Source organism: Pantherophis guttatus, chromosome 1 (assembly GCF_059756535.1).
Source record: "Pantherophis guttatus breed Tessera chromosome 1, ASM5975653v1, whole genome shotgun sequence".
NCBI lineage: Eukaryota > Metazoa > Chordata > Lepidosauria > Squamata > Colubridae > Pantherophis > Pantherophis guttatus.
The window spans coordinates 212,401,760-212,417,245 of NC_142063.1; the positions used below are offsets into that span (position 1 = coordinate 212,401,760).

The following is a 15,486-nucleotide window of genomic DNA, read 5'->3' on the forward strand; positions in this document are numbered from 1 at the left end:
TCCTTCTCGGTCAGATCCAATCTGAAGAGTTGCCAACTCTTTCTTGTGGTGGCTGCTTAGCTCCAACAACTGCTTCCTGTTGGGGGCCCTAAGGAGCCCGGGCGGGGAGACGAGGAGTGGCTGGGAGGGGAGAGGCGAGTAGAGGCTGGCGAGATGCCCCTCAACGTGAGTGACATTGAGTTGGCCACACCCACCCAATCACATGACCACCTAGCCACGCCCACCCAGCCGGTCATTAGGCAGATCATATTAGTGGTCCGCAGGATTTAAAATTATGAAGTTAGTGGTCCAAAAGGTTGGTGACCCCTGCTCCAGACAGCCCAGATTTCAGCAGCTACATGGATATTCACAACTGAGTTGGTAATTCAGTTCAGCTTTAATGCTAATAAATAGTAAGATTGCGGCACAGATGTACTGTAAATACAGAAGTTTTTACTTTAAAGTTCCATTCAATTACAGAAGACAAAAGGAGTCCATTCTTTCCATATTTACACTTTTATTATTATTTGCTGTACAGATTCAGGAGTGCAGTTCTGCCTCCCAAATTTTATTTAATGACCATTTAAACATGATGCATACAAGCTGGGTCCACGCAATTTCAATTTCTTCAGACTTGTTTTTTAAAACCTTATTTCTTCTACTCTAGTTTTCTTGTATAACACATTTCCCCTTTTGGATTTTTATATTTTATTCCATGTTCAAAACAACCTTGGAGCAACTGTTGTGCAAGCAAGCGTTAATACATTTCTTCAGTTTCAAAGAGCTATCTTTCGAAAGAGCAGTAAAAGTAATCCAAATGCTACTATTCATTGAGCTGCAAAAGAAGCCACTTACATGAAATAAATTACGGCAGGTAGTATGTGGACTTGTATCAGAAGACAAACCTAAGCCACTTTTGTAAAACTTAAGACCGACTTGCTTAAGCAGTATTCCTTAGTGTATGCCTCTGCATTTGTGTTGTGTTAACTGTCACTTTTCCAGCGTAAATAAACCTTGGATCTGATATAGCGGGTTAAAGGAAATACGTTCATTTAATTCTTCTCTTTTATGCCATTGGGAATTCCTGAAACAGGAAGCAAGTTCTCAGGTGAGGTGTCCACAATTTCATTCTTTAAAAAAAAAAAAAAAAAATAAGAGAAACACCTGTTATCTCTGCATTGGTCCACAGTGATTTAAATCTTGGAAAATCCTTGAATCTGAAGTTTAGAAATCAAATCCTTCACTTTTTCTTCCACTCTTCATATGATTCACTGCCAAAGTTAAAATTAAGACACATACTATTTTAGAATAGGATCATATACTGGAGAAGTATTTTTTAAAAAAATTTTAAAAATTTTTTTTATTTATATGCCGCCCTTCTCCGGAGACTCAGGGCGCTTTACAATGCGTTAAGCAATAGCCTTGTTACTTTTGTATATTTATACAAAGTCAGCTTATTGCCCCCACAAACTGGGTCCTCAATTTACCTACCTTAGAAAGGAGGCTGAGTCAACCTTGAGCCTGGTGAGATTCGAACTTACAGTAATTGCAGACAGCTGGTGTTAATCACAATGCTATCAGTCTGCTGAGCCACCAAGCCCTTTAACCACAGCAATGCAATAATATCAATGCATGCATACGTATCATGGTACTTCTGCTTAGGTAAGCAAAGTTATGGAAGTACAAAACAAGGTGGGAAGTTGTAAGAAAAAGGCAGGAGATTTTAACAAAAATAAACCAAAAAAAATGAAAATATTCTGTTTCTGCTTCTTCCGTGATTATCATCAATTCAATTTCTATGACTGCCTATCTCATCTGAACAAATCTAGGTGGGTGATCCAATTCACATTCATTCACTCTACATGACCAGACAACTTTTGGTCACTCAGTTTTGTACATAATCTTAATTCATTCATTCATTCACTCTCCATTCATTTTATATTCTATCTTTTTGTTTTATTTAAGGATCTCATTCCCATTGCATTCAACTTCCTTTAATATTTCTCCTGATAACCTACTCTCACTTTTTTAAAGAAGCTACTATTACACACAATGTTTACCTCTTAAATTGTATACATATATTTACTTACTTTAGGTACAACTAAAATAATGTGCATGGACAATGAACGTACAACTAAACTGTATCATATGCTTTCAAGCAAACAAATCTCTAGGTTTATGACTAAAACCTTTAATGTGATGATTACAAATTCAATATTCAGTAATAAAGATACTCTTCTCTTATGTGGGAATGAGAGAAAGCAAGTTCATTTGTAGAGTTAATGTCCGATAAAATTTATCTACTTGAAGCACCAAAACTCAACACCAAAACAGGTAGTCTCAATTTATAACCAGTCTTTTAGTGACTGTTCAGTTATGACAGATCCTTCAAAAGACATTTATGATCTAGCTCTGATTGACTGCCTTCCCTGCGGACTTGTGACTGCATTTCAGATACTCAAGAACTGGCCTGCATCCACCACTGTTGTAAGTCGAGGACTACCTATTCAAGAACGCAAACTTTCCATCCTCCCTTAACAACAGTCCTTGGGGAGATCTATTGATAACCTAATGGTATCATATAAATCAGTGGTTATCAACCTTTTCTTCACCATGGATCCCCTTTAAATACCTTTTGTGGCCACGGATTATGACCACAGACCCCCAAGACTTAACTCAAGATTTAAATCATAACATTTCTTCAAGACTTCAGAGACCCCCTATGAGGACATTGGAGGGTCCCCAGGGGTTTGTGGACCACAGGTTGAGAACCACTGATGTAAATTATATAGTGTTATCTTTCTTGTAGTAAGGTTATAAATAACTAGTGCTAGAAAGTTCACTCAACCTTTGTTTCCAATTTGGATTTTTTTAATCCTGACCCAATGCTATCAGATTGCAACATGCAATTCTAACAGTCTCAAGAAAAAAGCAAAATGCTTTAGTCATGAGTAGTTTATACAAACATTTTACTTGTTTGTAGGACTTCTGTCAAAATGTCAATCCCATCTTAATCATTTAACTAAAAAAGGGGGGTTCGATTGTACCTATTCTTATTTCTTGACATTAGACTCCTTATCTTGAGCTTACACACATCTCTACTATCTCTTTTCAGTTCAGTACTTTACCTCCAGCAAATCAGCCTATTTGCTTTCGCATGAAAGTTCATCTGTATTTTCAGAAGCTTTAACATCTGGATTATCTAACGACACCTCACATAAGTAAATGTCAATGGGGCCTTTTGTGCTTCTAACGTGTACTTCTATGCAGTCCTGAAAAAGACCAATATGTTTTCAAGATTAAATAACAAATTACAGTATGACAAATCTTTTAATAGATGAAGGGTGCATAAATTTCATTGTATTTCAAAACTCAAAGTGTGCCAGCATATTCACAGGAAAGAGTTCTAATTACCGAGAATGTAACAAGAATTTCCAGGTAAGCAGTTCAGGAAAGATCCCAAATACCTTACGCTGCTGATTTACGTATTGCTTCGAACTCTGAAACTAGCAATGGATATGTATGTGTCTCCCATTCTCTTCACAAGCTTCTCATTAAGGGTTTTTGCTTAAGATCAGTGGGACAAAATCATTTTAATTTCAAATCATTACAGTTTGATCCTAATGAAATCAGCTCAGATACCTTTGAAACTTCAGAATGAGGTACTGTAGAGTAAGAAACCAAAAATGTGTGTAATTTCATTTCCATGTAGAAGCTGGCAGCCTAAGCTATAGTTAAATTTTCAACAAGTATGTTAATTTCCATGTAGAAGCTGGCAGCCTAAGCTATAGTTAAATTTTCAACAAGTATGTTAATTTACAAACATATGAGGCAAATCTCCTTCTGTGACATTTAAAATAAAAATGAAAACTTCACTGTTGGTCTTTGTAGGTAGATCTTTTGTACAGCTATCCATCCAATCAAATCCCAGTAATTCAAATCAAGTCAAGAAGTACCTACTTTTTTAGGAGGGGGTACTTCCATTCTGGTTCCTTCTGGAGCCTTAATTGCAATAATAATCTGTTCTTGAAATGTCTGAATGTTATTGATATCTTGATAGGTCACATAAGCTAATGTATGCAACAGTTAAGAAATTTTAACAGCAGTAGCAGAAACTATTGTTTACTTTTAATATATACAATATAATTATTAAAGTATTATAATTACACAAAAACCTAATATTGTTCAAATCCAGCAATTCTGAACATTTGTCAATGTTAAGGAAAAAGGATATTTTGCATTTTCTTTATCGTCTGTTAAGTCAAACAACTGATGAGCACAATCTTTGATTAATTCATCCAATGCTTCTTCCATTGTTGTCAAATCACAGAGTTCATCTCTTAACTTCTGTTGCTCCGGTGTTCGTTTAGTAATATGCTTAATATCTGAACCCCTAAGATAATTTTTTTTTAAAATTATAGAAGGTTTAAGCTTAAAGGTATAGGTAGCAATGCATCATTTTATCAATACCAAAATCATATTTAATGAGAGCATAAAAATATCTATATACTACTAAAACTCTAGTGTCTGTAACCTTGAACTGGGCAAAATGGTATATCAAAACTTTGTCAACAAAGATACCTCAAATGGGATATCTTATGCTGGGACTCTTTACTCCTGAGGAAATGAAATTTGGGAAAGCTATGGCTGCTTCAGTGCTGCCAGCTGCTGGGGTCACATAATCCTCATTTTCAACATTTGGTGACACTCATGCAATCCCTTGCTTCCTCCCACAGTCAGCAGAATCTACATACCTGCCTTCTGGGAAAAGAAGTAGGAAAGGGAGGGAGGAACAATGAGGAATGAACTCCACATACCCTTCTTGGCCCCAACTGCCCTCCCAATCACCTTTCCCAACCCATCAGCAACTCTTGCACATCCCTGCGACCCCCAGGCACTTTCTTGACTTATTGTTTCCCTTTGCGCACCCTCCCTGGTTTGCACAGCACCTCTCACATCCCCCCTATCATTCCCAACCCTCATCCCTGTGCATTCCCTTTGCTTCTTCCCTACGTGGTAGCAACCACTTATCTGTCTATTGGCCTTGCCCTTGCAACTTCCTGCTGGCTTCCCTACTTTCTCACTGCAAAATTCTCACAAATAAAGTAAATGGGGAAACAAGCAGGAATTCTAGGTACAGAGGGAAGAAGGGAAGAAAGAAAACAATGGCAGGAAAGAAAAGACGTAAGGAAAAGAAAGGAGGAGTGGGAAGGGAAGGGAAGTTTCCAGTGCTTCATGCCAACTTCCCACAAGGACAATGGGAAAACCATCAGTCATTCCTGCTCCTGCTGCTTTTTGCCTTCCCTTGGTCATTTTGCTGTTTAGGTAATGAAATATCTCTTAAACGATGACCCAACAGGGCACAGGTTGTCTAAACTTCTAAAATCAGGTATCACTAGCTGCTACACATTTTGTGGGACTACATACATACATACATACATACTAATAGTCTATTCCTGTGCAGATTTAACCCTGTAAACTCACTGATATTCTTATTAGATCAGGTTGTGTAAATTGTATAAATACTGTTGTGTACATTTTTACACAATCCAAGATCTTTACAAGTCTTACATTAATAATATTTATATATAAGAAGTTCTGCATCATTATTGGAGATTCTTTCCACTTGAGATTGTATTGCGGTAAGAGCTGAAGCAAGGAGGTTTCTCCGTCTCAATAGTTTGATACTCAATTACAGTATTATGATGCTTAGAACATAGGCCAAACTCAAATATTTAAATATATAATTGGAGTAATCCTTAGGTCAATCCTGTATCCTTTTATCCGTAGTAGAGGTAGTGAACAAGGCTATTAATTTAAAATAATGTATTTGTGTCCAAGAAGCCTTCCAAGTTGTATCACACTCTTAATAATTAATAGTTTGAAATAATGTGCCACATCATATTTAAATATCCAGGATCTCAAGTACAAAAGTTAGAAAAAAAGAGCCAACTTACACCCATTGAATATGATTCTTGGATCTTTTCTGAACAAGATGTATTCCATCCAACACATTTGTAATATCATATACTCTTCGCTTCCGTACTCCTAGCAAACGAGATACTTCATTCAAATCCAGGACTCCTTCTGGAGCAGCTTTGACAAGATCCATGAATCTTCTGGTCAGCTGAACCAGAGATCCATCATAACGGGGCTTTCTGCCTTTCATTGATTCTGCATAGGGTTAAATAAAAGTACAGATTAACAGGCACCAGTTCAATAATGAAACATATTTGCATTGCCTCTAAAAAGTTCATACCTTAAGCAAAAACACATTACCTTTCAGATTTAAAAAAGCTCAAATTCATATGGAACTATATATAGATATATTTCAATTATTGGCAAACATGAACTTGTGCTGTGCTGTTTTATTAACAGGCGCTGTTTACTGACATTTCTGATCCAGTATTGCCATAGTATGACATCATGACTTGTCATCCCTAAGTGAGATGGCCAAATTCACCTGTTTGATCAGAGAAAAAACAATACCTACATTTATTGCCAATTGGAAACCCTGATGGACTTTTTGCATAAAAGAGAAAAAATAAACGTATGATTTATGATTTTGATTATTAGATAGGGTAGAGTCACGAGATAACTTTAAAGAAAGAGATAAATTTATAATTGTACTTATAAATGCTATAAAAAAGATTGGAAACCACTTCTTTGTACTATATCTTTTTTTTCTATTTTTCCTTTAGCTTTTCTTTCTTTCTTGCAGTTTTAGCTTTCTTTGATTTTTTCCTTCCTTATAATTACTTTGCATTAGTTGTTTTTAAAAACTTTATATTTACACACGTATCAATATAAAATGTTAATGAGAAAATAAGAATTTTTAAGTTTTGTAAAGGCTCCACCTTCATTGTTTTATGGCTACCAGAAATCAACTGTTCTTCACCTTCATTTTCAATTTTTGTACGTGCCTATGGAGTGTCTAGCACTGTATTTAAGAGTAAAAAAGAATGATGCAGTGTGCAAATTCAATAAACACTGCTGATCTTGTGATAATCTGGCTATGTGAATAATCTTACAGCAAATGTGATGTGTTTGGTAGATAAGAGAGATTTTAAAGAAAAACAGCACCACAACATTTTCCCTTGACATAATTATCCTATTAGCTCAAAATAGGTCCTCCAACATCCCTTCAAAACACTACATGATTACATATCTAATGTCCCTCAAAAGATTACCACTCCCATTCATGCATTTTGTTTCTACTTCCTAACTGAATCACTTACAGAAAGATATGATATAAGCAATAAGTTGTTGGTTTTGTACACTGCCCAGAGTCATGTCCAGTAAGGTGACCAACCATATAAATGTATTATTAAAGGAATTATTCAAGAAAATAAAAACAAAAAAGGCATTGGTTTGCAGATCTTAGATTAACCTCAACACAAAATGCTGACCTCTTGATGGCAACTCAGTAAAAATTGGGGTTGGAGTACAAAAACGAAAAGGATCTCATCTCTGAGCATCTTTCTGTGTTAAAAGATTTAAATGGAAGTTAAAAACAAACCACCCACAAACCATTCAATTCATTAAAAGGCTCCACAATAGCATTACAATAGTTACCACAGCACTGAAAAAAAAATGACTTACAACCAGTCCTTGGACTTACAACTATTACAGCAATTCTGCAGTCACAAAATTCTGGATCCCGGCAGCCAATACAGGTAGTCCTCGACTTACGATCACAACAAGCCCAAAATTTATGTTGCTAAGTGAGACGTTTGTTAAATTAGTTTTGCCCCTTTTACGAACCTTTCTTGCCACAGTTGCTAAGTGAGCCATTACAGTGGTTAAGTTAGTAACAGTGTGGCTAAATGAATCTGGCTTTCCCATTGAATTTTGCTTGTCGGAAGGTAGCAAAAAAGGAGATCACCGGACTCCGGGACAACTGCAACCGTCATAAATACAAATCAGCTGTCAAGCATCCCAATTTTGATCATGTGACACAGTGGTGGGTTTCATTTTTTTTTACTACTGGTTCTGTTGGGTGTGGCTTGGTGGGCTTGGCATGGCTTGGTGGGCGTGGCAGGGGAAGGTTACTGTAAAATCTCCATTCCCATCCCACTCCAGGGGAAGGTTATTGCAAAATCCCCATTTTCTCCCAATCAACTGGGACTCAGGAGGCAGAGAATAAATGGGGGTGGAGCCAATCAGAGGTGACATTTACCAGTTCACCGACCTACTCAAAATTTCCGCTACCAGTTCTGCAGAACTGGTCAGAACCTGCTGAAGCCCACCTCTGGTGTGACCGTCATCAAAATGCTGCAAGGGTCTGTTAAGTGTCTACAACGATCGTAAGTCACTCTTTTTCAGCGCCGGTGTAACTTTGAACGGTCACTAAACGAACCGTCGTTAAGTCGAGGACCGCCTGTACTGTAGCAAGAAGCCCAGGGTCTTCTAGGACCTCTAGGAACTAAACCTGGCTAATAACGCAAAGGGTTGATGCCTCATGCCTTTCACACACCGGTAATCTTTCTGAGGCCGACCGCCAAGGGCGACAGCTCTCCCTATCCCACCGGGCCCCGAGAACCCCCAAGACTCGCAGGCTACGACGAAGTTCGAGACGAACTGCGGAACCCCCAGAAAACGCAAACGGGGTTCAGATGGAGCCCGGGAACTCCCCTCCCTTCCCTTCCCCTCGCCCGGTCCTAATCTCATTCTCAAGGCCCCTTTAAGAGAAGCCGAAGGAGCCGCCTTCAAAAGCGCCTTCCTCCGGCCCTTCCTTCCTCTTTCCCTCCCTTCTCCGATCCTCCTCACGGATGGGGGGGACTCTATTCTATTCCTTCCTCAGCCCCGCTGGGCTCCCCTAACTCGCCGAGTTGGCAACCACCCACCCACCCAGCCCGGCCAAGCCAGTCCATCTCCGTCCTTTCTCCTATCCGCGCAAGGCGAGAGAGAGGCCTTCAGAAGCCCCGCGGGTTGCTTTGGCCCACCCGCTGCCTCACTCACTGGCAGCAAATCCAAGGAAGGCGACGGGAGCCGCAGCTGCTGCTCCTTACTCACGGCCGGGGCTCCGGCCCAACGCCAGGGCGGCCATCTTGGCCCAGCCTCTCCCTCGGCGGCGCCCCTGGCCTTTCTCCGCCTCAATAGAGGTGGGGGGGGGGGAGGAAGAGGCGGCGAAGGAGGGAGAGACAGCAAAGCGCCGCCCGCTTTCTGCTTCTCCGCCTCCTCCTCCGGGGAGATGCTTCGGCTGCCGCTTCGTAGCGCTTTCCTTGGGCCGGGCCGTTTGCGGGATTCCCGAGCGGGAGCTTTAACCCCCCCCCCGCTCCTCCCCGAGCGGAGCAGAACCTCCGTCTGCCTCAGGGCAAAGCGAGAGGAGTTGAAGGCGCCTCTTCCGACCTTGGTTTTCGGATCAGGCGGCGTCGAGGAGCCGCTCAGGCTTGCTCTGCGATGGGCGGGTGGGGTCCGGCTCGGGTCCCGGGGCTGCCACCGCCACCGCCTCCCCGCCTTGCCTACGGGAAATGTGTTCATCTCCAAGTTAGGGGTTTTCAAGGTTTCTCCAGGGACAACTGCTTCTAAGAATGCTCTCTTTATTATGTTTTAAAGTTCTTTTGGTTTGTTTTGCTTTTTAATTTAATTTTTTAAGAAATTCTTTAAATATGTACGTGCAATTCTTTTTTTTTTGCTTGCATGTCTTAACTAAATAATAATAATAATAATAATAATAATAATAATAATAATAATAATAATAATAATAATATCATCTAGGACACTGGCAGCAACCCGTATCAACCATTAGCACCAGTCAATGGTATTTGTGATTCATTTTTGAATGTTCAGTTGACTGAGTTTCATGTTTAATGAATAAAGTAAATAATAATAATAATAATTGGTTGATACCTAGGACTCTGGCGGCAGCCCGTATCAATCATTAGCACCAGTCAATCGTATTTGTGACATATTTTTAAATGTTAAGTTGACTGACTTTCATGTTTAATGAGTAAAAGAGATAATAATAACAACAACAACAACAACTTCATTGTCATTGTACCTGTATACACAGTATACCCATACAACAAAATTCACAACACCCAAAGACCAGGTCCAACACACATAACAATCCTGAAACACACTCCCACCACAAATTCCCCACCCCTAAACCACCCAAACATCCACACAACAGACGAAGTTAATAATAAATAAATAAGTTAATAATAAAGGTTACAAGCTTTTCGACAACAAATGATGCTTTGAAACGAATTTATTTGTTATTGGGGACGCTGTGTTATTTTAACTTTTGGGTAAAGAAAGTGGGCTTGGAATCAAAAGACTTGTGAATAAAGAAGAACATTTGTAGCTCAAGTGTTGAAATGAAGGTGCTTGGTGCTCTCTGAGCTTGGTTGTTTTCTTGCAAACGTTTCATTACCCTAACTAGGTAAGTGCTCATCTCGGTTTCCTAGCTGAGGGAAGCCAGCATTCTCTTCTTTGATTATATGGCTAGCATGTCTATAGGATAAGCTCATGGAGCTCTGAGCCTATGACGTTCCCACTATGTGTTCACTCACATTTGCATGTTTTCAAGCTCTTAGGTTGGCAGAAGCTGGTGCAAGTAATGGGTGCTCAACTCATTGTAGGATGCTCAGCTCTTGAACCCTCTCGGACCTCTCACAGTTTAATCCTCCCCCCCCCCAAAAAAACCCAACAATCCTTGGCTCCATTTGTTGAGAAAGGTATAATTTTATTAGAGGACAAGTGTAAAGCAGTAATGCAAAGTCAGAGATTCGCAAGCCAAATTCACATAAGTTCTACTCCCGTCCCCACCTGCCTCTCACTGCCCGTCAATCAAGTTCCTGCAAGATGTGTCCATATCGGTCATTCTGAAGCCAGGTTGCAGTAGTGAGTTTCAATTTTGGCCGCTACTGGTTTGCTCGTGGGCGCATGCATGTGACGCTTCTGCGCATGCGCAGAAGCTTCTGCGCATGCGCAGAGATGTCTGGGTGGGTGGGCAGAGTCTCCTGCTGCTGCCGCCGCTACCGGTTTGCCCGATCCAGAACGAACCGGTAGCAACCCACCACTACCAGGTTGGTATGTGGTCCCTCCTTCTCCCAGCTGGGTGACCTTGGAGTGGGGTCTTGAGGTGGCTTCTACTTTTGTTTTCTCCTAAGCAACCCCTTCCCTTCATTCCCCCTCCTCACAGTTCATGGCAGACTGTCACTGTATTGTAGTGAGGCACAAGTAAGCATAAGGTGGCTTATTTTTTCCCCCCAATTCAGTTAATAACTTTAAAAAACAGTTCAGGCTAAATCGTAGGTCATCAAGTCTTCCCTAATTTGGCATGGATTGGGCAGCGATTTTATGAAGTCTCAACACAATATCAGATGCTATCCCTCAAACTAGCTAATAAGCACAAGTCCAGATTGTTACATAAACCCACCCTGTAAAATTAAGATTTGGTGTGTTGTATGAATTAAATCATCATGACTCAGCTTATATTAATATAGCTAGTAATACGGACACCAAAATGTTTTCACTAATACATATTTGATATAAAATGTATGCTATATATTTATAAATGTCCATTTTAAGTAGGGAGAATAGTCTGTTGGGTCAATTGAAAGCCCCACTGATAACAATAACCATATTTCCAAAGTGCTGAACTATGTATTTGTCACAGTGTGTTGCACACATGCTGCAGCCATGCCCCGATGACTGCCGGTATCAGGAGACAGCACCAGCCATGACCTGACATGGCAACATTCAAGTGTAGGTGGAGGATAGGTAAATCACAGAGGTCCCTGGTAAAACATGGCAGAAACGTGGGGTGAAGTTGAGAGCCCAGAAATACCAGCAGTGTCTCCCTCGATGGACCTGTAATAACAATGGCTAGCAGGCACCTGAGGATTATATTTGTTAGGCCTGGGAAATTTTGTGCATGTGGCTGGGCATGACAGACTTCTCTGATGCCTTTTGAGGGAAAGCATCCAGACTGATATCCATTGGGCCACTGGCAGCGGTCCATGGGGGTTGCTTGACTTCAGGGTATCATGCGGTTATGCTTCATGATCCATGCCACAGTTGATCCACAACATTGAAAGAGGACATGTATCATTCCTTTTTGAGACTATCCCGTTTATTCCCTGGCAGGGTTTATAAACGAGAGGAATTATGTTGTAGTATTATTTTCTAAAGGAAGCCCTTTTTATAGAACAAAGTTTCAAATTAGTAGCGTTTATTAGTCATAAAACCATGGTTGACAAACATCCAATTAGAAAAGAATACCCTAATCCAAGAACTGCCAAAAACAACTGCAGCCCCACCAACACTGGCAGGATAAGATGCTGTACATAAACAGGGAGTAAAACCCCTTCTAGCAATGGAGATGTTACCTATTCAGGTAAGGAACTGTCTGCAAGCAAGTAACCAACTTCAGAGAGCATCAAGAACTTTGTAGCTCAACTTTGACCTACATACTGCATATTGTCATTTACTGGTATCATGCCCAGGCGTGACCAGACTTCATATTTAGAATATCTGTTCTGGAGCTACTCGAGGTGAACAGCAAAAACAAGCAAAAACCAAAATGAAACAAAAATGGGGCTCAGGCTTACAATATACTGTAATGAATTCAGAAAAGAATGGAGTGGAAAGGGAAAAGGAAAGCAAAATGCCCTAATTTATGTGGTACCTCAAGTGACATTAAAAAATTATTTATTTACCTAGTTACTTATTTAACAAATTTATAAACCTCCCTATCTCACCCAAAGTGACACCAGGCAGTGCACAATAGATAAAAAAATAGAAAGAAAAACTTTAAGAAATGTTGCTGAATTAAGATTTCATATTGGAGTGTTTCATGATTAACTTATAGTTTTGCTATTATCTGTACTTCTTCACTCTTGGTGTGGACAAGCTTCTGACTTGTATATTCTTGGGTTTAAAGTTGGAAAATCCTACTGAGGTTTTCAGATATTCCTGCAATATATATGAAATGACAATGTTGCTACATTTGTTGTTCTCTTGTCTGTAATGGAGGAGCTTCTGCTGGGTCTTTTTTTTATTTTTTATTTGATGAGGACTCAGGATAATCACAAGTTCTGACAGATTCCTTGACATATTTTAGTACTTTTTCTTTTCCCTCTTTACTGGTAGACAAACTTTCAGCCCAGTCATGTAGGGTTCTGATCACTCCCATTTTGTGCGCCAGTAGGTGGTGAGAATCAAAATATAAATCCTGATCTCTCCAGGAAAGCCAGACTGTTTTCCTTAATATCTTCCCTTGTGAACTTAATGCATCTGTCCTCAGTGTTGATGTGTTTGGTGAAGGCCAGAGACAGGATGTGCTGCTAGTTCTTGTTTGGTTATACAGATACAGTCTGTTATATTCAAATCTGAAACATTTTGTTTTACATAAATGAGGAGTTATGTTGATTTTTAGTGAATTTGACTTCTGGAAAGATGGCAAAGCAAATAAGCAAAGACAACCAGTTGCTTTGAAATCCTAACCCCAGGACTTTGGGCCGTTAACATGTGGACTTCACCATTTTCAATATATGCAGTATTGGAAATTGAAAAGAAATTCATGGATTATTACTGATTTTCAGGTCTCTGCTGCACAGAGGGGGCGGGGGTGGGGTGCATGCGGGATACATGCGTGCATGCGCATGGGACGGGGTGTTGTGTGCACATGCATGGGGTTGCACGCACATGCATGGAGGGCGGGGAAGTGCTGGAAGTCATGTGTGCATGCACGGGGCGGGGGAAGCGGGGTCGCGTGTGCAGGTGGCGGGGGAGCATGGGGGAGTCACGCGGGCATGCGCAGGGGCGGGGGAAGATTGCGCACACATGCACGAGGGTGGTGGAGTGTGGGGGGGTCGCAAGTGCATTGCATTATGGGTGTGGATGCACCCGCGCTTTCGGCACATGACGACAAAAAGGTTAGCCATCACTGATGTTAGAAATAATATACTTTAAAAATGCATTCAATTTGGCAAACAGTGTAGCCTTTGGAAATCTGCTATATTTCTCTTACACTGACTTCAACACAGACATGCCCCTCCCCCCATAAATGAACACAGAAATAAATAGAATCCCCAGGAAATTTAGTTTTAGTTCTTATCTTATCAGCCAGATTTAACTTTACAGAAAACAATCTATTATGTGCTGCTAGCTGCAGAGGCAGAGCAGGTAAAAATGAAGCATTTTCACTAACGTATATCCCAGCAATTTTTCTTAGCCTGTGCTATGATTATTTCCAAGTAGCAACATTTCCAGAAATTGATTAATATTTAGAATTCAAATAAAAAATTAATATAGTTCCTTCCAGATCATAACTTTGAGAGATCATAATTAATCTTAGAAGAATTATAGGGATTAGACACAAGATTAATATTGATTTGAAAAATCTATTTATTTATTTATTTATTTATTTATTTATTTATTTATTTATTTATTTAAATTTCTATACCGCCCTTCTCCTGAAGGACTCAGGGCGGTGAACAGCCAGGAGATAAAACACATAAATACAAAAAATTTAAAATGAATTAAAAACGAATTAAATAATTTGGCTGAATTTAAAATACCCCATAATTTAAAACAAATTAAAATTTACATTTAAAAATTTACATTTAAAAAGGGGAGATGATTTAGGCCAGGCCAGCTTGATGGAATAGGAAAGTCTTAAGCGCACAACGGAAGGTGCGCAGATCCGGGATCATCCGTATCTCCGGGGGGAGCTCGTTCCAGATCGTAGGTGCCCCCACAGAGAAGGCTCTCCCCCTAGGGGCCGCCAGTCGACATTTTTTGGCCGACGGCACCTGGAGGAACCCCTCTCTGTGGGAGCGTACTGGCCGGTGGCAGGCTATTTGTGGTAGCAGGCGGTCCCGTAGATAACCAGGTCCTAAGCCATTTAGTGTTTACAGGATTAATAGTAAAAGTCGATGTGAAGAAAATCCTTGGAAATATGATTTCCCAGAAATGCCTCCTTTACTTTTTCTCAAAATAAATCTGAAAGAAGACATTGGCCAACCATTGTAACTTGGGTCATTAAACAAATGGTTATAAGTGGAGGACTGCCTATAGCCACTGTGCAGAGGAAGCAGCATAGCTGCTCCGTAATAAAAATGGAGGGCTCCTTTGCTACAAAAAGGAGAAAATTCCAGGAGGTGTGAGGAGGGTCCTCCTTCCAATGGAAAACAGTACTCCAGAAAAAATAGAGTAGTCTTAGTGTTAATTAATAAGTTCATCTTCCCAAAACTCACATGAGCTTCGCATGGGATGCACTAACTGATTTCCAGTCAGCCCTGAATTTTGCATGAGCTCAGGACAGGACCCCAAAAAAAAGAATCCATATTTGACAGGAACTGATGGCCGCTTCAAAGATATCTAATTTACAAGGAAGCCCTTGCTAAAAAGCTCCTTCAAAAACATCAAAGTAGAATCTTGTTTGCCTTCTCAGAAAGGTGACTGAACAGCGCCAACGCCAAATACATTGTTAAATTGAACAACTCCTCTGAATATGAAAGAAATATTTAATAGTTGTTTTCCTTTAAGACAGAA

The 15,486-nt window shown here is 40.1% G+C and overlaps 1 protein-coding gene across 6 annotated transcripts; it reads right to left on the reverse strand.

The window, feature by feature from the left end:
• Positions 1-479: 479 nt before the first annotated feature.
• On the reverse strand, positions 480-9,396 carry E2F6 (E2F transcription factor 6). 6 transcript variants are annotated; one of them, XM_087882386.1, is made up of 8 exons: positions 8,941-9,083; positions 7,389-7,461; positions 6,259-6,442; positions 5,937-6,153; positions 4,212-4,372; positions 3,940-4,052; positions 3,108-3,251; positions 480-1,250 (listed from the first exon to the last, which is right to left on the reverse strand). In XM_087882386.1, the coding sequence occupies exons 4-7, from the start codon at positions 6,146-6,148 to the stop codon at positions 3,123-3,125; spliced, it is 615 nt and encodes a 204-aa protein (XP_087738512.1). In that variant the 5' UTR covers positions 6,149-6,153; positions 6,259-6,442; positions 7,389-7,461; positions 8,941-9,083; the 3' UTR covers positions 480-1,250; positions 3,108-3,122. The 6 variants fall into 6 exon arrangements, with proteins under 6 accessions (XP_087738512.1, XP_087738511.1, XP_087738514.1 ...); XM_087882385.1 differs by lacking the exon at positions 6,259-6,442 and having other exon boundaries at positions 8,941-9,339; XM_087882388.1 differs by lacking the exon at positions 7,389-7,461 and having other exon boundaries at positions 8,941-9,095.
• Between the last annotated feature and the right edge of the window lie 6,090 nt (positions 9,397-15,486).

Excerpts from the sequence above, each read along its gene's own strand:
- E2F6 (XM_087882389.1), bottom strand. The coding sequence starts at position 6,148 with ATGAAAGGCAGAAAGCCCCGTTATGATGGATCTCTGGTTCAGCTGACC. Across the intron at positions 4,053-4,211 it reads CGATAAAGAAAATGCAAAAT|TAGCTTATGTGACCTATCAA; the intron begins ATCCTTTTTCCT and ends TGTTGCATACAT. Across the intron at positions 3,252-3,939 it reads AAGTACCCCCTCCTAAAAAA|GACTGCATAGAAGTACACGT; the intron begins GTAGGTACTTCT and ends GGTCTTTTTCAG.